General features: G+C 51.5%; 1 protein-coding gene across 13 annotated transcripts; it reads right to left on the minus strand.

Moving 5' to 3' along the window:
* Positions 1–51: 51 nt before the first annotated feature.
* Positions 52–26,498, minus strand: HPS1 (HPS1 biogenesis of lysosomal organelles complex 3 subunit 1). Of its 13 annotated transcripts, none has more exons than XM_058543714.1 (20): positions 26,440–26,498; positions 24,770–24,884; positions 22,841–22,957; positions 18,094–18,231; positions 17,734–17,876; positions 16,448–16,556; positions 14,171–14,331; positions 13,593–13,695; positions 12,772–12,870; positions 12,576–12,642; positions 10,206–10,261; positions 8,827–8,994; positions 8,556–8,735; positions 7,372–7,433; positions 6,759–6,893; positions 6,607–6,672; positions 5,346–5,490; positions 3,083–3,196; positions 1,349–1,431; positions 52–822 (listed from the first exon to the last, which is right to left on the minus strand). In XM_058543714.1, exons 3-20 carry the CDS (start codon positions 22,955–22,957, stop codon positions 660–662), a joined length of 2,109 nt encoding a protein of 702 aa, XP_058399697.1. In that variant the 5' UTR covers positions 24,770–24,884; positions 26,440–26,498; the 3' UTR covers positions 52–659. The 13 variants fall into 13 exon arrangements, with proteins under 13 accessions (XP_058399697.1, XP_058399694.1, XP_058399693.1 ...); XM_058543711.1 differs by lacking the exon at positions 26,440–26,498 and adding an exon at positions 26,229–26,431; XM_058543710.1 differs by lacking the exon at positions 26,440–26,498 and adding an exon at positions 26,019–26,431.
* Between the last annotated feature and the right edge of the window lie 504 nt (positions 26,499–27,002).

Here is a 27,002-nt window from a genome sequence, read left to right on the forward strand (position 1 = left end):
GGCTTATCGGCACCAAGAAAGGCCCAGGAGCCCAGACTTGCTGGGCGTGAATAACAATAAACGTAACCAGCATTTATTGAGCACCTGCGCATGTCTGGGGCCCTCACAACCATCCTGAGAGGTGGTGCTGTCACTCTAAACGTGGGGAGACAGGTGAGAGTGTAGGAAACCTGCCCAGAGCTGCAGAGCTGGAATCACGCCCAGCCAGTGGAGCCCCTTTCATCTGGGAGGCAAATGGCTTCCCGAGGGAGGGAGTTCTTTCTCCACTCCGAGAACAGCAGAAAGGAGGGTGTCTCTAGACACCCGCGGGCACTGGGGACTTCCTCCCTGTCTCCTGGGGATAAACGAAGAGGCAGTGTGAAACAGCGGCTGCCCTAGCTCCAACCTCACAGCCACTGCTGTTATAAGGAGACCAATGGAACCCCCTGGCCTCCCTCCTCCTCCAGAGGGAAGGAGTGGGGGTTTGTTCACAACCCCGTGGAGGCCGGTCTAGGTGGAATTTCTTTAAGAAACCCTGGGGCTGCCCTGGAACTCTGTGCCACCCTCGGGTGGCCTCCAGGAACAGGAGGAGGCTCTTGCTGTGAGGATGTTTGCAAGCGGGGTTGGGCCTGGAGAACCAGGACGCACAGGCAGACTGCACTGGGGCAGTCCGGGCTGGCCTAGAGCAGGGGGACGCGCGAGGCCTCCCACAGGCGCCGGGCCAGCTCGCCGGCCTGCTGCACCAGCACGTCTGTGGGGATGACCGACAGGTGGAGGGCTAGCAGCTCGTAACACTTGACAGCCTCAGCCGGGTGGCCCTTGCTGTAGTATCGCAGGAGCTTCCTGGGAGAGGAAAGGGAGGACAGGATTCAGGAGCGAGGCCCTGGCACTGCTCCCAAAGCCGGGGGCCTCTCCCGGCACCGTGCAGGGACTCAGTCACCACACTAGGACCCAGCATCCGGGCCAGCGAGGCCTTCTCTGCCTCTCGCTAACCTCACCTTACGAGGCTCAGCCCCAGGCTGCTATGGTCTATCCCTTTGGGTTCTCCAACCTGCATGGCGTCTATTGATGGCAATGTCCTAGCTAAGGGATGCCACAGAGCCAGCAGGCAAGTTCTTCTGGAGACCCAGGGCAGAGGTTGGCAAATGCCGCTGAGTGTGCCAACCGAAGATGGGCAGAAACTCACATGTGCCCCTACTCTCTTCCTCTCACTGAACACTGAGCCAGACTGTGAGGAGCTTCTAATGAGGTTTCTTGCTTCTTGGGAGGCAATCCTGAAGGAGGAGCTGCTCCCCCATGAGGGAACAGGCACTTATCACTCAGCATCTGTGCACCCGCTGTTCCCGGCAGCATCCCGAGTGGGCCTCACCTGTAGTAGTCTCCCCCCAGCATGCCGACGGGGGCCGAGTCATCGGACAGGACAGGCACCTCCATTATCTGCAGCTTGTACCCCTGAGGAAGAAGGAAAAGGGTCTGAATGGGGAGGTGGTGGAAAGAACGTGGGCTGAGTCAGACACAATAGCTGTCGCCCAGCTCAGCCCTGCTTGGTATGTGCTGGGTCCCTGGGAAAACACATGGGCCTCTTTTTACTGTTTTCTCATCTGCGAAGTGGGAACAACAATAAGCTCCTGATGAACATCAGAAACAACGTATATAAAGCTCTAAGCACCGTGCCTGGTATGTGGCAGCTCTCATTGCCATCCATGAGTGGACCTGGGTATTGAGCGATGGGCATGTGCTCGGGAGGGTGACCAGAAAGGTGTCACAAAGAGCAAGGTGTCACCAAAAGGCCCACGTCTCTCCTTGAAAGCAGTGGGCACTCTGGGGAGGATAAGGAGGGAAGGGGAATCAAGATCCACTGGGCACCCACTGTGTGCCAGGCACAGTCATGTGCCCTCCAAATGCTCGTGTGGGACCCATGGGCCCACCCTGCAGGTAAGGAGGTGGACTCGGCAGTGTCAAGTGGCCGCCTACGACCCCACAGGTGCAGCCAGCCTTGACACCTGCACACCAGTCTCCCTCCCAACAGCTCTCCTTCAGCCTGTTACCCCGTGGGACCATCATGCACACAAAGCCGTCTCTCTCCCTAGAAGCTAAGGGAAGGTCATCCACACAGCCTGGGAACTTCTGAGGAGGGCACAGAGCAAAGACGGGAGCCTGCAGGTCAGGAGAGCTGAGCCTGGGTTCTGGCTTCATTGCTTATGACGTCGGTGGCCCTGGCCACGGTGTTGGATCTGTAGGGCACCAGTGTCTCCATCTGTAAAACGGGGCCAATGACACCTGCCCCAGCCACGGTGCGGGGCTGCACGACGTGAGGCTGTGAGAGACCCCAACAACCACACTGCACTATGGAAAGGGGCGGGCCATCGCTCTCAGGGTGAGGGGAAGGAGGGCTTGTGCCGAGAGCAGAGAGAGGGCAGGGCGTGAACAGGGAGGGGACAGAACAGCGACCAAAGGAATGTGAGGGGTGGAAGGAGTGGCCCTTAGAGACCTGGGACAATGATTAGAGGTGACAAGTGTGGAGAAAACAAAGAGAGAAACAGGAAAGGGAAGAGGAGAGACAGAGCGAGAGAGGGGCGGGGGAAGATGTAGACAAGGCCCCATGACCTGTGCTTACACCATAGTGACTGTAGGTTTGGGGAACAGGGCCAGGAGGCAAGAGACCCTAGCCACACTGTCAGCATCACCTTGGGCAGGACAGGTAATTGCTGTGAGCCTCGGTTTATCCACCTCTACAACGGGACCACAGTGTGCCACACTTCCTAAGTGGAGCTGATGATGGTGAAGCGCCACTGAGGAAGCACGGATCCGAGCAGCCTTTCTCACGTGGGGCAAGCATCCATCTGCTCACATGTTACCTAGACGCTGCTCTGAACGATGGCATGAGCTTTTCAGACAGCTGGGTGGAGGGGTCACAGAGCCTGCGTGCATATGGGACCTCTGAGTTCTGGTCCTGACCAGCTGTGCTTACCTGTCAGCTCCACCAGGGACGAGAAGAGATGAAGAGACAGACAGACTGAACACAATCCAGAGGAGAGGAGTCCAAGAGGCACAGGGAAGGAAAACATTTCAGGACTGTCCTGCCGGGGGCCTGGCCACCCACCATCTCGTTCTCGAACCACAGGAAGTAGGAGCAGTAGAAGTCGCCCTCCTGGAACAACAGCGTGGTGTAGCCCTTCTGCAGGTATCTGCGCGCCAGCCGGATCAGAGACCAGACCTGGGGAAGGAGGAGGAGCACTCAGCACCGGCTGACGGCCACAGCCTGCGGGTGGACCCCCTCCCCACCGCAGGGGCAGAGCGCAGGCTCTCGCCTCGGAGGGACGGACAGCTGCCGGAGTATGAGCTCCTTGAAGGCCAAGGGCCCCTCCTGCGCATCTTCCTCCTTAGTGCCCGCATGGCATCGGCTCAGTGCAGCAGCTCGGGATGGACTAGCCTCCACAGCTGCTGTGATGATCAAATATATGTGAAGATGCTCTATATAACTTCATCACGCACACAAGCCGTAAATTAGTAAACTCAGCATTCAGGCCAGAAAACAGTCAGTGACACTGTTAATTCACACGCTAGGAGAAGAAGGTGTGGCCACCTGGAAACCCTCCTGCAGTCCAGGGCCGGCCACTCAATGGCCCCTCCAGGGCTGGGAATCCGGCATGGGTTCCAGCCTGGGACAGTGCAGGGAGGGTGTGTGAACGAGTGGCGCACCTGATCCAGGGGGTCCTCTGCTCCAGGGCTGAAGTCCAAACTAGGGCTCACCAGGGAGTCTGAGGGAAACACAGTGACTGAGGGACAATGCCTTAGGACCCCTCTGGGACAATCTCTGGCCTAATTCTAGGACTCCCTGATGCTGCCTGTGAACTGCCCGGGGGAAGGCAGCAGGGAAGCTGGGCTCCCCCATCTCCCTGGGAAAAGGTCTGATGAGCGCTCTCGCCAAAAAGCTCAGTGGAAAGCATACACGATTCACTCCAAACCTGACCACAACGCAATGTCTAATTAAATCCACAAACACATACGCGGATTTGCCATCTTCTTCAGGAAAGCAATTTGAAAACATGTATCAATAACCTTAAATACATTCCTCCCATTTGACTTAGTAACTCCATTTCTGGGAATCCTTATTGAGAAAATAATCAGGATGAGGACAAAGATGGATGCACAAAAGTGTGCACTGCAGAATTATTTATAACAGTGAAAGCCTGGAAACAATCTAAATGCTCAACACTGGGGAAACGGCTAAGTAAATTACGTTACCTTCACATGATGGACTACTGTGGAGTTGTTAAAAATCATGTTTATAAAGAATTAATGACATGAGGAAATGCATCAGATATAAAGCAAACTGAAATGTGGTGAACACAACTGCACACACAGAATGATCTCAACTACAACACACTGCACAGAACAACAATGAAGGAAATGTACTAAGAAACCCAACCATCTCCAGGAAGAGGATGAAGATGAAGATGCTGATGCTGATGATGGTACCAGTAAACACTCAACAAATTCTATCCAAATTTTGTGCCACATACGGAGCTAAATGTTTTACATGCATCATCTCATGCATTTGTAATCTTTGTGATAATTCTATGATGTCAATAGTATTACTATCCTCTTTTCAGATAAGGAAAGGGAAACTGAGACTAAGTAACACCCCAGGTCACAGAGCTGGTGAGGGGCAGAGCTGGGACTCCAACACAGGCCTCCTGTCACCCATCTTATATTCACTATTATGATATACTTTATTTGGACACACACAATATATACATATGTCGTGTACTATAGTATATTATACCATGGTACATAGTATTAATATCTATATAGTAGATAAATGTATATATACATATACTAGTTTGCCATGAAGAAGTCAGTTAAGGAGAATAAACGAACCCTCAGGGAATATTTCCTTAGTAGAAACCACCTAGTTTTAAATTCTTCTGATACTCAGATTGATTAACTTGTGTTTCTTCTTTCTGTTTTAGTTAATTCAACAAATACTTACTGGGCATTTATTTATGCCAGGCCTGGTGTCAGTTTCCGGCCATTCCCTCCTCTGACCTTGCTGCCCAGACTGCTCATCCAGGCATGTCAGAACACACCCAGGAAGAACCCCCCGACACTGACTGAGGACCACAAGGCCCGGGTGCTGACTGGACCCCTAGGGTGACGAAGATAAGCCACTATTCCTAGGAGCCTGCAGAGCTGGGCGTGGACGCTGACAGAAGAAGTCAGGAGAGGTTAAAGTAGGCGTGCTCAGAGCCTCATGCGAGCCCCACCCCAAGGGCAGGGGGCTAGCTGTTGCCTGGCAGGGGTCAGGCCAGCACGTCTTGTCTGATGGGCGGTGGAGAGAGCCCGGCCTGGGCAGCAGTTACCTTGGTTCTGATGAAGGCGGCCAGGGGCCCCTTGCCCAGCTCCGATGAAGTCCTCTCACTGCTGCTGAGGGAAGGGGCCACCATCTGCCCGGTCGTGCGGTCCACGTAGATGAAATGCACCAAGCCTGGGAAGTCCTCTAGGTACGTGAAGGTTGGAGTTAAGGTGCTCGGACAGCCAGGAACCCGGGAGGGCGCTACTCTGTCCTGGACCTGGGCTTCCAGCAAGGCTAAGCTGTGGAGTCGGGAGGCCAGGCCGGCCACCCCTGCCCTCCCCACAGGTTTCCATCCCAGCAAACCCTCTAGTATCCCCTCTTCCCCAATCATTCTTTACCTCCACACCCCTAACCCTGAGAAGTTCTAAGATGCGAGTACAATGGATCCTTGACACTAGTACATTTAACACGGGAAGTTCTGGACCCAACAGGAACATGGTATGTTCATATTTTATCATTTTCATGAGGGATGACTTTAAATTATACACACGGTGAGGCTGGTGTGAGAGCAGAGCTACAGAGCTAATGAGGCAGCCTAGCTGACCACCCGGCCCACACAGCTCACCGTGATTTTGTTCAGCTCTACACTTCATCTCGAGAGGTTGGATGGTTCCCATTCAGCAGAGAGGGGAACAGACACCCATGGAAGGGCGGTGGCTGGTGGTTAACCAGGCCCTCTGTCATCCCTTTCACCTGTGTCTGAAGACAGCAGTCTCAGGAGACTGGAGGCCTGACCCTTTACAGATTTTAATATCAGAAAAACTGCTTTATAGAAAGTTCCAGGGAAAAATCAGTATTTGGTAAAACTTATGTTCCATAATAAAAGGACCACATAAGTCTTGGACATGGTTTTTTAAACAGGGATAAATAAAGTTACTGCAGGCCTTCTCAGATCCTTCACAGTCCACTGTGAAGTATAACCTCTGAGGAAGAGGACACAGCCTCTCAAACCTACCTGACCCAGGACACCCCCTCATGGAACACTTGTTATCACGGCTGGACAGCACCGACCTGAACCATCTTCAAGGCCTTAATGAAGTAACTGTGGGACAGCAGGGGTTTCTGAAATTTCAGCCTCGGAGCGTTCCTAAGAGAAGGCACCCTGGACACTATCTCCTATTATTTTTCTTCAGAGAAAAGCAGTTGAGGTGGTGGAACGCACATTCTCCTTCCCCAAAGCCCGCAGTCCTTCAGAGTGAGCAGGTGGAGGAGACAGGCAGACACGAGGGGCTTTTCTGGGCCGGCTCGGGGCGAGGGCACCAGGATATGACACCATGGTGACGTTCCTCCTGCTCTTCACCAACAGAAAGTCCTTCCAGTCCATTAGCTTTTCTCTGCAGGGGAGGCAGGGGAGGCAGGGTGCGGTGAGGCGAGCCCCCTGCGCCCGCTCTGCCTACCAAGGGGCCACAGCTGCACTTACTGCATCAGCGTCTGGACCTGGTCCTGCAGGTGCTGGGGCAGCTGGGGGCCTCCCCGGCCTGGAGCCGTGCTCAGGAAGCTAAGACGGTAGATGGTGCAGAGCTGCCGCTTCACCTTCCCGCACGCCTGCAGCAGCCTGGGCGCCAGGGATGAGAACGTCACAGTGGGAAGGGCCCGGGGAGAATGAGTCGTCCCCTGTGGTCACCCTGCTCCTGACTGATAGCAGACACAGCTGATGAAGCACACTCTCGCCCTCAGTAAGCCGCGGGGCAGCGTCCTAGTTTCCCCCCAACATGATGCTCCATGCACACGGCTGCATGGTTTATTTTGCTGATAAATGAGGGGCAGTGACTTGCTCAGGGTCGCACCCAGTCAGTGGTGAAGCTAGGCCGGACACAGACCTTCTACCCCCCGTGTTGGGTCCCCACAGCTCTGCTCAACCTCTAGCCTCTCTGCTTCCCAGTGCCCCTCTGGCAGCCGCAGGCTGGACCCTGCTCTCCTAGGACCCCCTCTGCCCTCATAAGCACCTTCCTGAGCATTCTCCCCCTCTTGGCCTGGAGGAAACAGCCTCTCTGTCCAAATGACTTCCCCCATCCCCAGAGCCCACCACTCACTCCCAGGACGATGCGGGTTCACTCCTGGAGAAGGCCTTGGTCTTGAACTCCAGCCAGGTGCTCTGTAGGAGGACAGGTGACAGGTCACGATGATAGGTGATGATATTCCCACAGTGAGGTCCAGGGGAGACCCTTCCGAGTCGGGCTCTGAAAGGTCACCACACCTCCTGACAGCTTCAGTATTTAGGCTCAGCACACATCTGCCCTCGCACAGCCACAGGTAGGTCTCTGGCAGGTGCCCCCAGCTCTCTGCACCCCGCTACACGACGTTCTGTTTACAGTACGCATTTATTTGAAAAGTAGCTTCTGTGTGTCATGTCCTGGGGTCACTGTCCAGCTGGCAGACAGGTAAACTAATGCTGTCAGAGTGACAGGGCAGGCTTCCAGGGCGGGGTGGACACGGGGCAGCGGGTGCTGAGGAGGAGCCCTGGGCCTCTCCTGACAGGGGAATCTGCATTCTAACATGGTGCATGTGGCCACGCCCGGAGGCACTGTCAGACACCAAGGAGCCTTCTGACTCCTGGAGCGGAGCACCGGGGTCTGTTCGGGTGCGGGCTTCAGTTGCTTGCTCTGCCTCCTCTAATCCTTCTGCTCATTTTTAGACCAACACACACTCCAGCCACCATGAACCACAGTTTCTCAAGCAGACTCAAGTGCTGCCAGCTGCGTGAGCAGTCCCAGCGGCTTACCCAGGTGATCCGCCCCTCCCAAACTTCCCGCTAGGCTCCCGACCAGACTGTGCCATTTTTTACTTCTTATGCATTGTCCCCCGTCTCCTGGCCTCATCGCCTGACCTGGGCTCTAAGCCCCCGGAGGTGGGAGTGGTCTCTGTGTCCTGCTCTTGTGTGACCTGCCTCACTGTGACGGGCGCCATGGGCAGACCGCTGGCCATCACTGAGTCATCGAGTCAGGCTTTGGCTCCAACGCTCACCAGCCCAGAAATCCTGGCCAAGTCACCATCTATCTAAGCCCAGTTTTCTCATCTAAAAAATGGGAATTATAATTCGTGTTCTACCAAACTCACATAAAAATGTTCTGAAAATGTCAAGTGCCGCTGTAAGTTTTTGTTCTCATTTGCTGACGGGGAAATGAGGATCACAAACCTGTGGCCCTCCCCGGGGTGTGGACAGAACAGGCCCAGCCTCTTCTTCCCGAGGCAGGTGTATCCGGGGTCCGGGTCTCACCTGAATCTCTTGCCCCCCACGATTCTTGACAAACTTGTCCATCCTCTGGCGCAGGTCCCCCATAAGGGGGTGGGACCGTAGGGTGCTCCCGACCTCCTGCCCCTCCTTCAGCCTCTTCTCCAGCAGGGAAAACCCGTCCAGCAGCTGGTACAGGGCCAGGGCCAGGGGCGTGCTGGGGCTCTGAGGGAAGAAACGCAGGGCAGGGCGCATGTACATCTGTGGGGAGGGCGTCCAGGCCGGAGGATCGCCGGGGTAGGTGGGGGCGCTCTACCTTGGTCAGGAGCACCATGTTGATGCCTGGCCACAGGGGCAGGCAGTACATGGTGTGGGGCACCATGGGGCAGTAGCTCTCTTTCACACTGGCATCCAGGAAAATCCTTCTGGGGCTGGAAGGTCCCGGGGAGCCAGGGAGCAGCGTCTGGAGGGTGTCCTCAGCCATCTGTGGAGGAGGATGAGCTGTCGGTGGAGGAGGCGGGGGAGCATCTGGATCCACCCGCGGCTGCCCATGCGCTGTCCTCCCTGTGCACCAGTTGGGGTAAACACCTGCAGCTCCAAGAAAGCCCAGTTCTTCCATCCCCGCACTCGGTGGAAACCGCCCTGGCAGCTCCAGGACTGCTGCCCGCTGTCTCGCACTCAGCTTCTCCCGGGCCCTTCTGCCTGGAGTCAGGACTGGACGCCAAGCAGGGACGGTAGGGGGTAAAGAAGGGACGGAGGAGGCAGGACAAACGTGGGGGGAATGAGGGAAGAGGCTCCCTCCCCACGCCTTCACTGGACGAAGGTGTTTAGATAACATTCTGTCATTTCACCACCCCCAGGACAGCCTGCCAGCCATTCCAATGGGGAAACTGAGGCATAAAATGACAAAATGAGCAAGACTCCAGCCGTATGGAGGGCTCTGAGTAAGCAAGCCTTTAGTAGGCAAAAGTAGAGAATTAAGGAAATCATTCGAGATGCCACAGAAACTTCTCTATAAGGATGTCACTGCAGTCTTACGATAACAGCAAAAAACCAGACACAATGGACTAGTTGTTCTGGGGACCTCCTCAATAAATAATAACATGGATGTGAGGGACTCTCGAACAGTCCTTAAATACCATACTGTTGAAGAGTGCCCAGTACATGGGAAAACAATTAAAGAAAAACATATAATGAATCACCTTAGGATTCAAAGTTGGTAAAATAAAAAAAAAATATGTGTAGTGTCTGTGTGTGTACATATATATAAAATCACAGGAAAGACCAGAAGGAAACACACAAGTCTAATAGTAGTTAACATCTGGAGTGGGAGTGAGTGATTTTTATTCCTTTTCTATACTTTACTTTTGTATTTCCCAATTTTTCTACAATGAACATACTTACTTTCTCATTTAAAAAAACATTAAAAATTAAGTTGGATTTTCACTCCCAAGAACAGTGAGGAGGGTGAGGACTTCTCAGGAGCTGAGATCCCCCTTCACCCACCAACCCCACTGCTGGCCCCTGCCTCTGAGCTGAGCTCTGCCCCCTGCACTGACCAGCCCCGAGGCGGCAGGAGGAAGGCCAGGGCTGGTGCAGTCACCCTGGAGGAAAAACCCTGAGTCCCCAGTGCTCACTGCAGCATCTCAGATCAGCTGGTGCCCCCACGGGACCCCTCCCCCAGGAGAAACTCACCTGGACCTGGGGAGTATCAGTGGGTGGGGTGCCCCCATCCAGCCAGACGGTGCTACCTGCAGGCCACAGGTAATAACATAACATGAATAACGGGAAAATGTAAACAGTGGCCAACAGCATGGCAGAGGGGACGCTCGTGCAGATGTGGCCCCGCCCCATCAGTAGCTCCCAGCCCCTGGCAGGGAGGGGCAGGGGCATGGTGGTGGGGGCTGCAGCAGCACTGCCCTTCCCATCCTATCCCAAGCCGGCAAGCGCAGGGTCAACTCTAGGGTACCCAGGCTAAAGCAGCCTGGGCCCGGGGAAGGGAAGCTCTCCCCAGAGCCAGTGGCTGGGAGCAGGCTCCTGAGGGTGTGCCTGGCAATGGTGGGGGGGCGTGTTCCTCAGCCCCCTTAATCCCCTCCTTGTTTCTGCCCTCTCCATTCCTTCAGGCCCCCTCTCTGGCTATAACAGGGCCTCTTCACTAGGAGGCGGCACACACGCTCTACCATTTCCCCCGTCACGGAGTCAATCAGCAAACTTTCACTGAGCACCTACTCTGTGCTGGGAATTGAGCTAGACTTCCTTTCCTAGGACAGCTCACAAAAACCTACTGAACCACTCCATATTTGACAAATATGATGTTTGTAACAATAGTGTTCTCTCTTATAGTTCACTGCAAATAACTATCATTTATAATCATGTTTCCCTGGGGAAGCCTGTTCCTGCGTTTCAAACACCTGATTTACAAATGGATGACTGCAACTTAAGCTATTTGTAAGCTGTGAGTTCCATGCACTGTGGGATGGCATTACTCACAGCTCTGAGGCATAAAAAACTAACCACTGGGAGAAAGGGGCCAGGAGAAGGATCATGATGAATGAGGGAAGGGAGCAGTAAGAAGAAAAAGGAGCTTCCCAGAGCGGTGCTTCTCTACGTGTGCTGGGCTCACGGAGAGCTCAGCAAACCCGAGGACAGCTATGGACCACGGCCCCAGAGAAACAGGCAAGCGCACGTGAGCTGGGGCATGATCTCAGGGGGCCCAGGCTCCTTGCAGCCCATCTGAGGACCTAAAGTTAAAACATCTAACCCAGTGGTTTTCAGCAACTACTCGTGCAGTGGCTGCAGGAGACCTTTTAAAAATCCTGATGTCCAGGCCACACCCCAGACCAATTAAGTCAGAATCTCCAGCACAGGCCCAGCTTCAGTTTTTAAAGACCACCCCCATCCCCTGTCGAGCCAGCCCTCATGGTTAAAGTTCCATGCACTCCGCTTCAGCGGCCTGGGTTTGGTTCCCCAGCATGGAACCATACCACTTGTCTGTCAGTAGCCATGCTGTGGCGGCAGCTCACATAGAAGAACTAGAAGGACTTCCAACTAGAATATACAACTACGTACTGGGGCTTTGAGGAGGGGGAAAAAAAAAAAAAAGTGGAAGATTGGCAACAGATGTTAGCTCAGTGTGACTCCTTCCCAGCAAAAAAAAAAAAAAAAAGACCCCCAGTGAGCCCACTGTGCAGCCAGGGCTGAGAACCACTGCCCTAACCTAAATCTGTGCAGAGCAGTGGTTCCCATTCTGATGCTCACTGGCTTCACTGGGGAAATTTCTACAAGTATTCACACCTGGGCCCCAGCCCTTGGCCTATGTATAGCTTAATTGGTCTGGCTGAAGCCACCCAGATGATTCTAACACGCAGCCAGGGTCGAGACCACTGGTTTAAGGACGCCACACAGTAAATCCCTTTCAAAACTCAGTCCCTGAGAAGTTTCCCCTCCGGAAACCCTGGCCCTCTTTCTTCTATCAGTGACGTGACCACACCATCCTTTGTTTTCCCCAAGAACTTCAGGAATAAGTGTGATGCTCATTCATAGTGACTACAATAGTCTGGATTTTGGCTTATCTATTTCTCTAAGCAATGCTGTCTTTTTTGTTTTGTTAATAACATTTTGAATATTTCTAGTTTCTTTTTACTGTTTACCCACATACTTTGGAAAAACAGATAAGGTATAAACTACAGAGACTGAATATTTATATTCTGAATCATTGTACTGATCTCAAATGATTACTAATTTTAATTACTCGATTACTTAGGTATAAAAAAAGAGAAGGCAGAGAACACACATAGGAGAGAGGAATTTTTAAATGAAATCAACTTGTCATAAAAAGTTTTAGGAATCATTTGAGTGGCCTTAACGGTCCTTGAATTCAAGCCGGAGCTTGCAGGGTAGACATGGGGGAGCTGCAGACAGCATCCCGTGCTCTAGGAATCTGGGTGTCTGTGCCTGGACACTTACAAGATGTGGAGGTCCACGGAGCCCTAAGACAGAGAGTCCCGGGGCTGCCAACTGGCATCTGCCTCCTCCCCCTCCTGCTCCTCTCCTCCCAGGTCTCACCTGAACTCTGCTCCCCAGGGGAAGGAGCCGGTGTGAAGTACTCCTCAGGGAGGGAGCTGTCTGTCTCCTGGGAGGGAGAGAGGGCACCTTAGGCTGAGGGCTCCGAGAGGCTTGCCCAGCAGGCTCATTTTGGCCCCCACTCTCCCGGGAGAGGCAGACCCTCCCCGCTCCCCTCCACGTGGTGCACAGCACATACAGTCCCTGCAGAACTCCTCCTGGTCCGGCCTGCAGAGCGAGGGCTCCAGGCCTGCTGCACGGGAATGTTCTGGCTGCTCCGGCCCCTCCATGGGGAAGGCTGCGATAGGCACAGGAGAAGCTGGTTAGAGCATGTCTGACCGGCTCTTCCCCACTGGTCCTCCAACCCCCAGCACTTCACAGCACAGCCCTCAGAGCAGAGGGCCACGCAGGGCCCTGTACCCCACTGCACCTTGCTGTGCCCCCCTCCACTGCGCAGCCCTGGGTATGTGTCCCCACTTTCCAGAGATATTTCAATTCTGGCTGGTCTAGTCTTTTTCCAGAACCACCAAAATTTCAGAAAATTCCAACTGGCATCCAAACCAGGACTACCACCACCACCACTGATGAGGATGAGGATCACAACGGTAATGGTGGCGGCTGGCACACAGGGAGCATTCACTACACACCAGGCAGGGCTGGGCTGGGCTCTAGGTGAACTGTCTCCTTCATTCCTCACAACCACCCTGAGAGGAAGATGCCATCACTGTTCCACTGCATAGACGAGGGAACTGAGGCTCAGACGGGGCAAGTACTTGCCCAGCTCACATAGCTAAGTGGTAAAGTTGGGACTGACTCCAAAAATCTGCACTTTTAACCCACTGAACAACATGCATTCTAGAATTCCCCTTACATCCTGAAAGCAGCAGGAAAAAAGTCATGCCCAACCACACTGTGACTTGGAAACCACGGCCTCCCATGCAGCCTGCCCCGCACCCTCCAGACCGGTTTTCTGAGCCGTCTCCCTGATGGCCGCCCGCTGCCCAGAGAGCTGCCCGGGACCTGAGTGTCATCGTCCTCCGCTGTGCTCTCGCTGGGGTAGAGGTCCTGAACCAGGAGAATGAGGGCGAGGAGGTCGGCTGGGCGCAGGGAGCTGGCGCCATGGCTACAGAGCAGAACAGACAGCCGGTCAGCACGTGCCCGGTGTCCCCAGCGCCCCGCAGGTGGCAGTGGATGGGGGCAGGTGGGTGAAGGGAGACTGCAGCACGGTCCCTGCCCTCAAGGAGTTTATGGATGTGTCAACTGACTTCATCCCTTTTGGAGAAAGGCAAGGTATAAATAAAATTAACTCATCAATTTTTAAAATAAAACTTGGTTGTGTTAAAATAAAACAATTACCAATGGGAAACCAGCAGGGACGAGTGTCAGCGTATCAGGAAGTCCTAAATTCAGTCTCTGAGACAGTGTTCCAGGAAGAATAATTCAGAGAAGGGAGTGAGCCGAGAGGGGCTGAAGAACTGAAGAATCGGAGAAGGCCTCTTGGCAGAGATGGGTCTTGAAGGTTTTCTTGGCCAGGGAGGAGGTGCTTCTCAGAGGGAGGGGGTGAGAAGGGGTGAGGGAGAGCCGGGGCCTTGGCTCACCTGGAGTAGAAGGCCAGCAGCTTGGAGTGCACGAGTAGGAGGGCGTGCAGGGCCTCCTCGCCGGCCCGCTCGCGGCTGCAGTTCACGGCCTGGATGACGTCCTGCTCCAGCGCCTCGATGCACAGCTCACAGAGCTGGGGGTGAATCAGCCGCTCCACGGCCTGGCCACAGGCGGGCAGAGAGAGGAAGCCACGTCACCCACCACCATCTCCTGCTCCAGGCCCTGGCCGGTGGATACATTCACTCAGTCCACACTGAGCACGTACTACGTGCCAGACACTCGGGAACAGGGAGACTCAGACCCGTACAGTCCCTGCCTTCCTGGGCCTAACAGTCTGGTCACTAGACTCTAGTGGATGAGACAGATAATATGCAAGGAAGCAGACTAAATAAGTGCCGACTGTAGTAAGTGCTAAGTAGGAAATACATAATACTGAACTAGAGAAAAATAGCAGAGACCTACTTGGGTAGGGTGCTCAAAGAAAATGTCCCTGAGGAGGTGACCTTTAAACTGATATCTAAGGAACAAGAAAGCCTGCCAGAGAAAGAGGGAGGGGAGAAGTCTGCAAACCGCGGAAAGAGCATATGCAAAGGCCCTGAGGCGGGGAGAGAGTTTGGAGCAATGCTGTCCAAGTGAATATAAGGCAAGCCCTATGTGTAATTTAAAATTTCCTACTAACTACATTAAAAAAGAAACAAGTGAAATTAATTTTAATAGTTTACCCAACCTATCTAAAATATTGGCCTTTCCACATGCAATATAAAAGCACTGCTAATGGGATGTCTGACATTCATTTTTGTACTAAGTCATCAAAATCCAGTATATATTTTACAAGCACAGCATAACTCAATTTGGACTAACTACAATTCAAATGTTCAACAGCAACATGTAGCTAATGACTACCATACTGCACAGAACTAAACGCCGGGTCCTCCTGAAATGGAGAGAAGTCCCAGGTGGCCAGTGCATAGTGAGTGAGGACAAGAGAGGCATGAGATGAGGCTGGGCAAGACAGGCAGCAGCAGATCATACAGGGCCCAGCAGGCTAGAGAAGGAGTTTGGATTTTATCTTAACTGCATTAGATCACCTCCTACAAGAAGCCTTTCCTGATGCCTCGGAAAGAGCTGACCACACCGTCCTGTGTGCCTCCGTGGATTTTGATGGGAAACCTAATATGGCAGCATCCAGGATACTTTACTGTATTTTTTAGTACATATGTACGGCTGATTTGCCTCAAGGGCAGAGACTTTGTCTTTACTCATCTCTGTATTCCCAGGGCCTGGCGAACCTCTCAGCATATAGTAGGTACTACAGGCTTATTAGAAGAGTGAGGAGGAGTGTGAAAATGAATTTCTTCAGATCTATTTTCCAGTTCACTAATTCTCTTTCAAGCTATGTCTCATCTACTACTCAACCCATCCCTCGAGGTTTTCATTTTAACGATTATGTTTTCATTCCTAAAATATCTATATGGGTTCTTTTCTAGCTTTCATGTCTTTAAATATTTCATAGTTATTCTATATTCTACACCCAATAATTGCCATATATCAAGCTCCTTGGGAATCTAAATCTGTTGGTGATCGATTCCCCCGACTCTCACTCACGGTAGCTTATTTTCTTGTGTATCTGACCTTTATTTGTGACCTCCTAACTGTTTGCTCTTAATCTGCACTAGCATAACCTGTATCATCAGGGAACTTGTTAGAAATGTGAATTCTAGAGCCACCCGCCCCAACAAAATGAGAAACTGAGGGTGAAGCCCAGCAACTTGTGTTTAACAAGCTTTCCAGATGATTCTGACGCACACTGGAGTGTGAGAATCACTGATCCAGAGAGAATCTGTGTTCGTCTATACAGGGAGCCAAAGAGCACCACTGCCAACAGCCAGCTGAAGTCCTCGGGCTGTGCTTCACGCGGAGGCTAGGAGTTCAGGCTCAGCCCCCATCTCGCTGCCAGCCCACGGCGCGGTCTTCTGGCCGTGGTGTTGGTATCATGATTTGCACTCAGCCAGTCCTGCCTTCAAGGCTGCTTATTTTTCCCTGCTTTACACTCTAGTTTCAGCTCAATATAATTTCCAGGGGGGCAGGGCAGAGTTGAGGGGGCTATCTTCAGAGATTTCCATAATTTCTGGCCAGAAAGAGCAACTCCCTAAATGCATGACTTTCAGGGTCTGCCTCTGCCCTCACTCATCAGGGTCAAAACACAGGCTTAAAGCTGCACGACCCCTCTGATCCGACACCTCCACGGTCCGAGGACCCCCGCACCCAGTAGTCACCTCCACAGCGAAGCACTGCTCCTGCTCCCGTAGGCGGCCGTAGGTCCCCAGCAGGCTCTGGAAGTGCTCCCACACCTGGATGCGCTGCTCCAGTTCTGGGGGCCGCAGCCTGGGGGCAGAGCCAGAGAGAGTGCGAGACATCATGAAAAAGCCAGTTGTCCCCAACTTCAACCAAAGGAGCACAGTCCCAGGTCACTGTCAGAGCCAGGTGAGCCCAGGGGACGTGACCAAACAAGTGGGGGAGCCCACAAGCACAGCAGGGCCGAGCTCAGGCAGCCATGGAGTGGAGCGGGACGGGCACAGAGCCAGGATTCAGGCCCCCGAGCAAACCGCTCCTCTCTCAGTGTCTCTCACACAGAGACGAAGCCAGCGAGAGTCACCCAGGAAGGCGCCTGAGTCTCCTATACTCTCCCTTCTCCCACAGGCTACTGAAAACAGAAAACCTTGGGGATTTTAATCAGGGCCATATGAAGGGTTGTACCATCTCGAATGCTGACGAGACCTGAATTGGTAAACGTGGTCTGTGCAACAGGCACTCACTGCCTGCAGCATTTGTCGCTGACCCTGTGGCCCGCCTGGGCCCAGAGGACTCATGAAATGACGTGTGCTCTTTGATGAGTGCCTTCATAGGGGTACTGCTCACATCTCTACAACTCAAATGAGCCACAGTTTCAAACTCTGTAACTTCCCAATCCATATTTAAGAATCACCAGTGATCCCACCATGAACCTCTCTTCTGGGTCCACATTTCAGCCAGGCTCCTTTTCTGGGGTCCTCCCCACATCACTGTATACTCTGAACCACCATTCTCCTTTGCTGGGGTCTTTACTGGGGGCCCAGAGATGATGGGTTTAGGGTCTGACTCCCCACAAAATGTTCACAAAATTGTATGTGTGTGCACGGGATGCTTTCTTTTGCAGAAGAGTCTAAAGCTTTGAGAAGCCGGAGAGGACCAGCTCAGACCAGGTTTGTGACGACCAATGTTGGGGAGTAGAAAGGGCACTGGGCTGGGAGTCCTGAGCTCTGATTTCTAGGCTGGGTGCTGCCACCAACCAGCTGGATGGCCCTGGGCACGTTAAGTTGTTTGCCCTCGTTCCCTCATCTGTAAAACGAAAGCGTTGGATCAGATGATCTCCAAGCTTCCTTTGAGCTCTGCTTCTCAGACCCTGGGAGCCAGGCAGGGGCAGAGTGTGGACAGGTAGCTTCACAGAGGCTGTGCACACACTGCCTAGCCTCATGATGGTGCTTAGCAAAGGACACAGAGGGGACCAGCCACGAGGACTCACTCCTTTCGGATGAGCTGGCCGTCCACGGTAACCAGCCCGAAGTGCACCTCGAACAGGTACTTGAGCACGCACAGCTTCCGCCGCAGGTCCCCCTCGCCCTCTGTGTGGTCTCCATTGACGGCAACGAACAGGCACTCTCCGAACTGTAGGCACAGTGGGCTGATGTCAGCCAGCCCCGAGGAACTCCCCTCACCTGCCTGGATCCCTGGGGACAGTGAGGGGAGGCTTGGGTCCCCGGGGGTTTTGTTAAGATGCAGTTTCTGCCTTCTAAAGGAGTCTAAAGCTCCAGATAAGGGAGAGGCAAGTGGACGCCCATGGAGCTGAGGGAAGAAGAACTCGGGCCCCAGGCTGCACACTCACCAGGTGAAGGACATACAGGTAGTTGCCGTTCTCCGTCGAGAAGCAGGTGTATGTGTCTGAGAGCTTCTCCAGCATCGTCATGGAGGAGATGATGACCGGGGCTAGGAGGGTGCTGAGCTGGTCCTCCAGGGCGGGAAGCTGAAGGAGGGGAAGAAAACAACACTCTTTAGAGTGCTAGATACCGGGACAAAGGCATGGACACGATCCAGGCCTTGCCATCAAGGGTCTCTATAGTTTTAGACCCACCTGGGAGGGTATCACTGTCCTGACAGGGAAGGGGGCAAAAAGAGACGGCCTCCAACACCTTGGGTGGTTTTAGGAAGGCTGGGAAGAGTCAGCCAGCTGACTGTGCTGTTCAGGCTCTGAATCTAGAAGGAAACGTTAAGGAATGAGGCCGCATCTCCACAGCACAACGTCTGGGGCATTTAATGGAGAACCGGCCAACTCGAAGGAAGTCTGCGACATGAACCAAAGTCCACGCTCTTTGTTGCAGTAAGTCTACTTTGGGGAACATATCCTAAGGAAGATAATCAGAGACAGGGGCCAGGATACACGCACAAACTTGTTCCCTATCGCATAATTTATAGTGGCAAAACAACTGGAAAATATGCAAGTGCCCAGGGTAACAGTTAAATAAATAACAGTACATCTAAATGATGGAACAATATACAGTCACTTAAAATACTGGAGTCTTGCAACGACATGGAAAATTCCTCTGATACAATGTTATGTTAAAAAATTGGTTGTAAATGCTCTGTATTTTAAAATGCATAGAAAAAACAAAGTAATGAAAAAATATTAAAAAAACCAACATTGTTAAATTTATTATTTCTTGATAGAGGGATTATGAGTGATTTTCCCCCTACTTTTTGTATGTTTCTGTAATTTCTCTATTTCCTTAACAAGCATGCATTTACTTTTATAAGCTCTTCCCCCATCCATTCTCTCTGCCCTCCAAAATAAGGAACAAAACAAATGAAACCAAAAAGAAACCAGACAGATTTGTTGCAAATCTGTGAATAAATATGGGATAAAGCCAGGGGACAGCCACAACTCAAATTCTCATATTGGAAGGAAAAGGAAGGAGGCAAACAGCTGACCTTCCCCAGGCTGATGTCAGGAACCTTGACAGAAAAAGGGAGAAAGCAGATCCTGACTCTGAGCTGGTGAAATCTGCAAGGAGCTGAGAAAGACCTTGCCTTGAAAAGAAAAACGGGCAACCGGCCAGTGGCAATGTGCAGCATTTAAAATATGAGTGGGACACAGCATCGTGGAGCATATTTTCTCCCAACATTCAGGAACCAAGGTCTGTGTCCAATTGCTGCAGAGTCTGTCAGTTGAGCTTGAACAATGGTTCCGTCTCATCATTCAGGTCCCAGCTCAGATGGCTCCTTCCCTGACCACCCTCAGGCCACCCCGTCCCAGTCACTCCCCATCCCATAACCTGCTGAACTTCTTCAGACCAGTTATCACTCCCTGAACCCACTGTATTTGCCATCGGGTTCATTGTATGTCATCCCTCTTCAGCCTCTAGGTTCCCCGAGAGCAGGGTCTTGTTGCTAGGTTCACTGCTTTACCCCCAGAGGCCAGCAAACAGTAGGTTATCAATTAACATGTGTTGAATGAATACTCCTCCACATAGGCAAACACTTGTTGAATTATTTGCATACCGCAATTTTCTTGAACTGTCATGAATAAATTATATTAAACATCATTAACAAGCAGTTAAGTGCGCATGCTCTGCTGCAGCGGCCCGGGGTTCGCTGGTTTGGATCCCGGGCGCGCACCAACGCACCACTTGTCAAGCCATGCTGTGGTGGCCTCCCATATAAAGCAGAGGAAGATGGGCACAGATGTTAGCCCAGGGCCAGTCTTCCTCTGTAAAAAAAAAGAGGAGGATTGGCAGATGTTAGCTCAGGGCCGATCTTCCTCACCAAAAAAAAAAAAAAAATCTAGATTGTGTACAGCAACTCACTTTAAAAGTAGTAAGTGTACAGCAATTCACTTTAAAAGCAGTAACTTTTTCCATACATAGAGCAAGATTTTTTGGGGGGGAGATGAAAATATTTGGTGTAGGCAGAGTGCAAAGGGACATTCTCATATAGTACTTGGAGGAATTACAAAGTGGTACAATACCTTTGAATGGCATTTGACTAGATGTTTCTATTTTTAGGAATTTATCCTAAAGAAATAATGTGATGTGGGATAAAATTCAAGCACAAATGTTCCCTACGGCAATAGTTATAGCAAACTAGAAGCAATATACATGTCTAGTATTGGAGAAATGGTTAAACAAATGATGATACATTTATTCATATACTGGAATATAATGTTTCCATTAAGATTTATGCTTTTGAGAATATTTAACAAAATGGAATAATGCTTTTGATATAATTGCAAATGAACAAAAACAGGAAATCAAACTGTGAATGTGGTATGATCCCAACTATATATAAAAGATGAAGACCCAAAGAAAATATATTCAACAGCTAATAGCTCTGGGTAATAGAATTATGGGTCACTTAAAAACTACTTTTCTGTATTTCCAAATTTCCTACAATTAATTCACATTATTTATTGGATCAGGAAAAACATAAGAGTTGTATACTTAGGGAATAAAACTTTAAAGACTTTTTTTCTTTACACTAGTCATTTAGAAACTGAAAAATCAGGAGTTTGTTAGTTTATTCCTTTACCGGGTTTTTAACCAAGAGGAAGAGACACACCATCAAATAGCTGGTTGAAATAATAGCTTAAGAACTGAAATACTTAAAAATTCTTAACTTAAAAATTACATGTATTGACTGCTCAAAAATAAAAGAACCTAACAGATAGGTCTGGTTTTCAGTTGAAGCAAAACCACTTAAATGTCCACAATCTCTGATATCTTGTTTTATTCCTAAAGAATGTAACAAGAGTATCAGTGATGTAGAGATGGATTAACTTGCCAAAGGGGAGCTGGTTCAGCTGATGCTTGAGCCGTTAGAGCAGGAGGGACACTGAGGGGCAGCAGTATACACTGCTGCAGAAATACAGGAGCTCTCTCTACTGTGTCTCCAATAAAGATTTTTTTAAACCCAAAATTAATCTGGAAAAATTTTCAAAATAAATTACTCCTTTAAAATGTAGAGAGGAAACAGTATAAGTGAAAATGACAACTATCTCTGCGTTGTAACATTAGAGTGTTAAACTGGATGTCCATATGCAAAAAACAAAATTAACTTTAATCCATACCTCACACCATACACAAAAATTCAAAATGGATCACTAGACCTAATATAAAACCTAAAACTATAAAACTTGCAGAAGAAAATACAGGAAAACTCTTGGGTTGGACAAAGACTTCTTAGATATGACACCAAAAGCATGATACATAAAAGCAAAAAAATGGATAAAGTGGAGTTATCAAAACTAAAAACTTCTGCTCTTTAAAAGACACTGTTAAGTGGATGCAAAGATATGACACAGACTGGAAGAAAATATCTGCAAAATGTATATCTACTAAAGGACTGATATCAAAAACATGTAACAAACTCTCAAAACTCAGTAAGAATAATAAGAAAAAAATCAACCCAATAAAAAATAGGCAAAGGATTTGAACAGACACTTCATTAGATATAAGGATGGCAAATAAGCACATGAAAAGATGCTCAAAATCATTAATCATTAAGGAAATGAAATTAAAACACAATGGGATTCTAGTAGACACCTATAAGAATGGCTACAATTAAAAAGAGTGACCGTAGCAAGTGTTAGCGAGGATACGGAGGAACCAGAATTCTCATACGCTACTAGTGGAATATAAAATGACACAACCTCTTTGGAAAAGTTTGGCTGTTTCTTAAAAAGTTTGACACACACCTACATGATCCAGCCTTTCTATCCTAGGTATTTCCCCAGGAAAAGTGAAAGCCAATGTCCAGACAAAGACCTCCACATGAATGTTCACAGATGCTTTATTTGTAAGAGTAAAAACTGGAAACAACCCAGCTGTTGCTGCCATCAACAGGTAAACGGATGAACAAACGGTGGCGTATTAATACAACAGACCGTGGCTCAGCAGTGAAAAGGAATGAACTATTGCTCCACGCTACCACATGGATGAATCTCAAAATCGTCACACTGAGTGAGAGAAGCCAGACCAAAACCAAACCCAAACAAACCTGAATATATATTGTATGATTTCATTTATATAAGAGTCTATAAATTCAAACTCAACTATTGTGATGGAAAGCAGATCAGTGGTTGCCCGTGTGAGGGGAGGTGAAGGAGGGATCATAAACTTTTGGGATGGTGGATATGTTCATTTTATTGACTGTGATGGAATCGCAGGTATATATGCATATTAAAGCCTATCAAATTGTACACTTTGAGTATGTTCATTTTATAGCATGTCAATTATACCTCAATATAGCTGTTAAAAAAATTAATGAGTTAAGCTTATGCTAAATTTTTTAGGTAAAGAAACTAATGACACTAAGTTTCTCTGACGTGTGATTAAAATTCTACCTCCTCCCACCCTCATTTAGCCCAGTGAGCCCTGGGGGAGGGGGTCATTGTACTCAAGAGCATCAGGAGGCCGACTTCTGAGGATGCATGGCCGGGTGTGAGGGACGCTGGACCACACACACCACCCTGTTGATTCCTCGGGCTGGGCCAGGAGGGGGTGAACAGGTTCTCCTGCCTCCGGGCCTGCTGGTAGTTCTGTGCTATTCCTTCCCCTCCATCCCTCCTACCCTGCACTCACCTCTTCTCCCTCATTCTCTGACTGCCCAAACTTCAGCCGCAGACTCTCCTCAAACTCTTTGTCCGTCCAGTAGAAGAGGACCTCTGCACCCTCCGTGGCCACCAAGACGCACTTCATCTGCAGGGAGAAGGAAGGTCAAGGTCACCTCCCAGCCCCCACATCCAAAAGCTCAATCTGAGTGACACAGAGGATCATAATCCCAGCAAACATCCACCGAGACCTCACTGTGGGCCACGTGCCACCACAAAGCCTACCTGGTGCTATTTCATCACAACCTCACAACAACTTGGTAAAGCAGGAATCTCCAGTTACTCCCATTTCACAGGAGAGGACACGGGCACAGCGAGAAGTGTCAGAGTTGGAATCCAAACCCAGGCCTGGCTAATGCCAAGCTGGGGCTCTTTCCTCTGTGTTATCCGGCCTCTCTCACCATAGCATCAGACTCACCACAGGGCCTAAAAGAACCAAACTAAGGAAGGGCCCAGCTCTTAATCTGGACACGGAGTAAACTGCACAAGGGAGCCATGCTCACGGCAGACAGTCAGTGCCTGGTGCGCAAGGGAGGCCGGCTAGTGCACCTCCCTCTGGGCAGTCCAGAGATGCGTTTTTCCTCAAGTCAAAAGCAGCTCCAGAAGATGAGCCTCAAAGCCCACGAGGAATGGAGTCAGCATTACAGGAATTTCATTCACAAGTTCGTCCTGCTCTGGGTGGAAACATAGGCTGCCTGACCTTGTCCACGATTCTTTCTCATACCTGCTTAGCTGCTGTGCTCCTCAGACACATCCACCAGGGGCTGGCCCTTCTGAACATCCTGCCCCACCACCCACGCACATACACTCTGTGCCACCCATTTTGATGCTTGATTATGTGAAATGTGTTTTATTACTCACCAACTGGTAGATTCTTAATCCAGAGCTTCCCACACTACGCCCTGGCCCCTGGGGTGTAGCGGGACAGTGATCCTCTCAATGCTTGGGGCAGCCTGACCAAGTCTGGTGAGGCCAGAGCTCTCACGCCAGCTGCTTACAGCTGAGAGAACCCTTGGCAGGGGCTTCAGATTCTCTCGTGTACCTCAGTATGCCACACAGACACGATCACGTTGTGCGTGTGCTAAGACATGACAGTGATTAGGAAGCTCTGCCCTAACTCTTCCATGAGCAGATGTCTGGTCTCCTCAATAGGATCACAGCATCTGGAGGTCCTGGACTCATGACACTCTTCAGGATCCCCGATGAGACCAGCTTAGTGGTACTTACTGAATTCCTCTCAAATCTCCCGTTGGTTTATCAACTCTAACTCAGAGCACCTGGCCTCAAAGTGTTTCCAGTGCAGTGAAAAACAAAGCATGTAGCCTATTCCCACGGAATTGCTAAACACTAAGGGAGAGACTGCGACAGCAACGGATGTGAAGAAAAGGCTGCTGGATGAGGGCAGGTGGGCCTGGAAGAGGCTGCTCTGGGGCTCCCAGGTGAGTATGACAAAGTTGGGGGCTTGAGGGGCCAGCCTGATGGGAAGGGAGTGTGTGGGCTGGGGAACAGTGGACTATGGAATGGAGGCTGTGATCGACAGCAGGGAGCCCCTGTAGGCTGGGAAGGGTGTGGGAAGTGACGTGCTGGTCACAGATGGGTGAGATGAAGGTTATGGAGGCCAGTCGTCCTGGTGTGGGGTAATGAGGATCCACTCTTTGGTGGAGGCCAGGAGAGGAAGGGGCCTATTCAAGGAAGGTAGCTTAGAGACTTAGCAGGCCTCGATGACTGCCTGGATGCAAGGGAGGAAGGAGAGAACAGGCAAGGTGACATCAGGATGCAGAGCTGAGGCAGGGGGCTGGGGATCAGAGAGCACTGCAGAGCCCCGGAGAGCTCAGTCCACTGCCTGCCTCACTCTGTCCACCTCCCAGAGACACAGAGTGGGTCAGGCAGGATCATCTACCTTGGCAAGGAGCACAGCAGAGCTTCTGGACAGCCAGAGGTTCCGAAAGGGCTGTGGTAGACAGACTCAGTGACCAGCTCATGAGAGCAGCATAGCATCTCCAGTCCTGCAAACGCTTAAAACAGAGAGGTCATGAGGGCAAGCAGAGGCTCTCATTCCAACTGCTGTCCATTCCTCCGAGTGGAGAAGCTGGTGAACAACTGAGTGGTCAAAGTGGTCTCTGGCCCTTAGGCAGTCTGCTCAGAACATACTCCCCATGGCCAGGTGTCCCCGTGCCTGGTATCCCACCACCCCCACCCTCCCACATTTGAGAACACGAACCTGGCCAGCACAGTCGTTTGGACATAGCAGGCGCCCACAAACATGAATTCCCACCTACTCTGTTTCCCTCCAAGCCCTCTCATTTCACTCTAGGTCACTCAGAGTCATGGTGTGGTCAGCAAACCTGCCCCGAGCAACCCCAGGGAGCTTGCTATGAGGGACTGCCGACAGACAGCACAGCACAGCACACCCAGGCCGACAGGGAAGCAGTGGCAGGAGGAGAGAGGAGGTATCCTGGAACCACACAACGAAAGTAAACCAACACAAAAGATGTCGGAGACCTGGTTCTAGTTTTGGCTTCGACAAGTCACTTTAACCTCTCTGAGCCTCAGACTCAGGCAGTGAAACGAATCAACCCCTGCTCCACCTCCCTACAGGGTTATGGAGAGAGTCAAGGAGCAACCAGGCGGGACAGCCTTTAGCAAACTCTGCTTTCTTACACACAGGTGGGGGGGTCGTTATTATTTCCCAGCTTCCCTTCAGTCAAATAACAGGATGAACTAAACCTGTTCCAGAATCATTCACATTTTGATGATAAAAGGCAGGAACAATAAAAAGCTTTAGCTTAATTAGGAAACCAAACATCGTAAGCAAATAAGGCAAGAAAGCGCTGTTAAGGACTCAGCATCTTTTGCAACGTATCTGAGACTTGGTACATCACCGGCCTTAAAGCCATATTCCCAGAGAAATGGCAATGCTTTTTAATGTACATTAGGTTCTACGTTTTTTATTCCAAAAGGCTGTTGGAAAGAGAACCTCACCGGTGTCATTTTGTGATTTCCGTCTTCTCCCTATCCTGCTCTAAAGAGGGAACACAGGACTCACTGGAAGTCCAGATTGCGCTGGGCCAACCTGGGGAAACTCGCAGCGCCCATTTTCACCATCTGGACCCGGGCCCTCACCTCCCTCCCCAGCAAACTGCCCCTACTGCCGCCGTTCCTGCGTCCCCGCAGCTCCGTCTTGGGGCCGCTCCCTGGAAGCCTCGGCCTTGCCCCCGCTGGGCTGGAGGACCCGGGGGGTGAGAATCCGCAGGCTCGAGTTAGCAGTTCGCCGCCGCGGGGCTCCCTTCCTGTTTGCTCCGCACTCTACAGTTTACACAGCAGTTTCACCGCCAAATCCCCCGGAACCTCACAGCTACCCTGGGAAGAAGGCCCGGCTTGTGGCACCGGCCCCACGTCGTAGCTGCAGAAACTTTGGCTCCGAGAGGTGAAGCGACCGGCCCAAGGCCGGTGTGAGGCTGGGGCTGGGGCCCGCTCCCCTACTTCCAGGAGGGCCGCGCGGGGTCCCGGAAGAAGCCCACGGAGGGGCAGTCGAGGGTAGCTCTTCGACCGTCCGGGAGGCCCACGTACCGATCACAGCCAACCAGCACCCAGCAAGCGTGCCAAGGGCCCGCGGGCGCGCTTCCGGGTGGGGTCACACGACCGCCCCCGTGACCGCCCCGCCCCGCCCGGGGAGAGGCTGGAAGTCCGGGGCCCGCTCTGCAGGGTGGAGCCCCGCCTGCCTGGCCCCGCCCCCGCCCGCGGTGCCGCCCGCTCCCGCTCGGCAGCCGGGCCTAGGGAGCTCTGACTCTAGCCGTTCCGTGGTGAGGGTCCTCCTGTCGTCCAGGAGGGCGCCGAGACCCAAAGGTTGGGGGCCTCCCCTGTGGCCGTCGGGGGCACCTGCTGCGTCCCGCACTGTCCTCGGCTCTTCCACCAGCCTTAGGTCGAGCGATTCCCCAATGAGGCATAGGAACGGCGGCGTTTTGGCCCCATTTTCCAGAAGAGGAAACTGAGGCCCAGAGAGAGGAAGTAACTTGCTGAGGGGCCGAGTTAGGATCAGAACCCAGGTCTCCTGGCTCCCGGCTGGGCTCTTTCCCACCCGCTGGCTATACTTAATGAACTGCAGTTCCGGAGCGAGAGCTGCCCTTCTGTGA

Source organism: Diceros bicornis, chromosome 6 (genome assembly GCF_020826845.1).
Source record: "Diceros bicornis minor isolate mBicDic1 chromosome 6, mDicBic1.mat.cur, whole genome shotgun sequence".
Taxonomy (NCBI): domain Eukaryota; kingdom Metazoa; phylum Chordata; class Mammalia; order Perissodactyla; family Rhinocerotidae; genus Diceros; species Diceros bicornis.

Excerpts from the sequence above, each read along its gene's own strand:
- HPS1 (XM_058543714.1), bottom strand. The coding sequence starts at position 22,957 with ATGAAGTGCGTCTTGGTGGCCACGGAGGGTGCAGAGGTCCTCTTCTAC. Across the intron at positions 10,262-12,575 it reads CCCTGGGGAGCAGAGTTCAG|GTAGCACCGTCTGGCTGGAT; the intron begins GTGAGACCTGGG and ends TGTGGCCTGCAG. Across the intron at positions 7,434-8,555 it reads GTGGGGGGCAAGAGATTCAG|AGCACCTGGCTGGAGTTCAA; the intron begins GTGAGACCCGGA and ends GTCCTCCTACAG.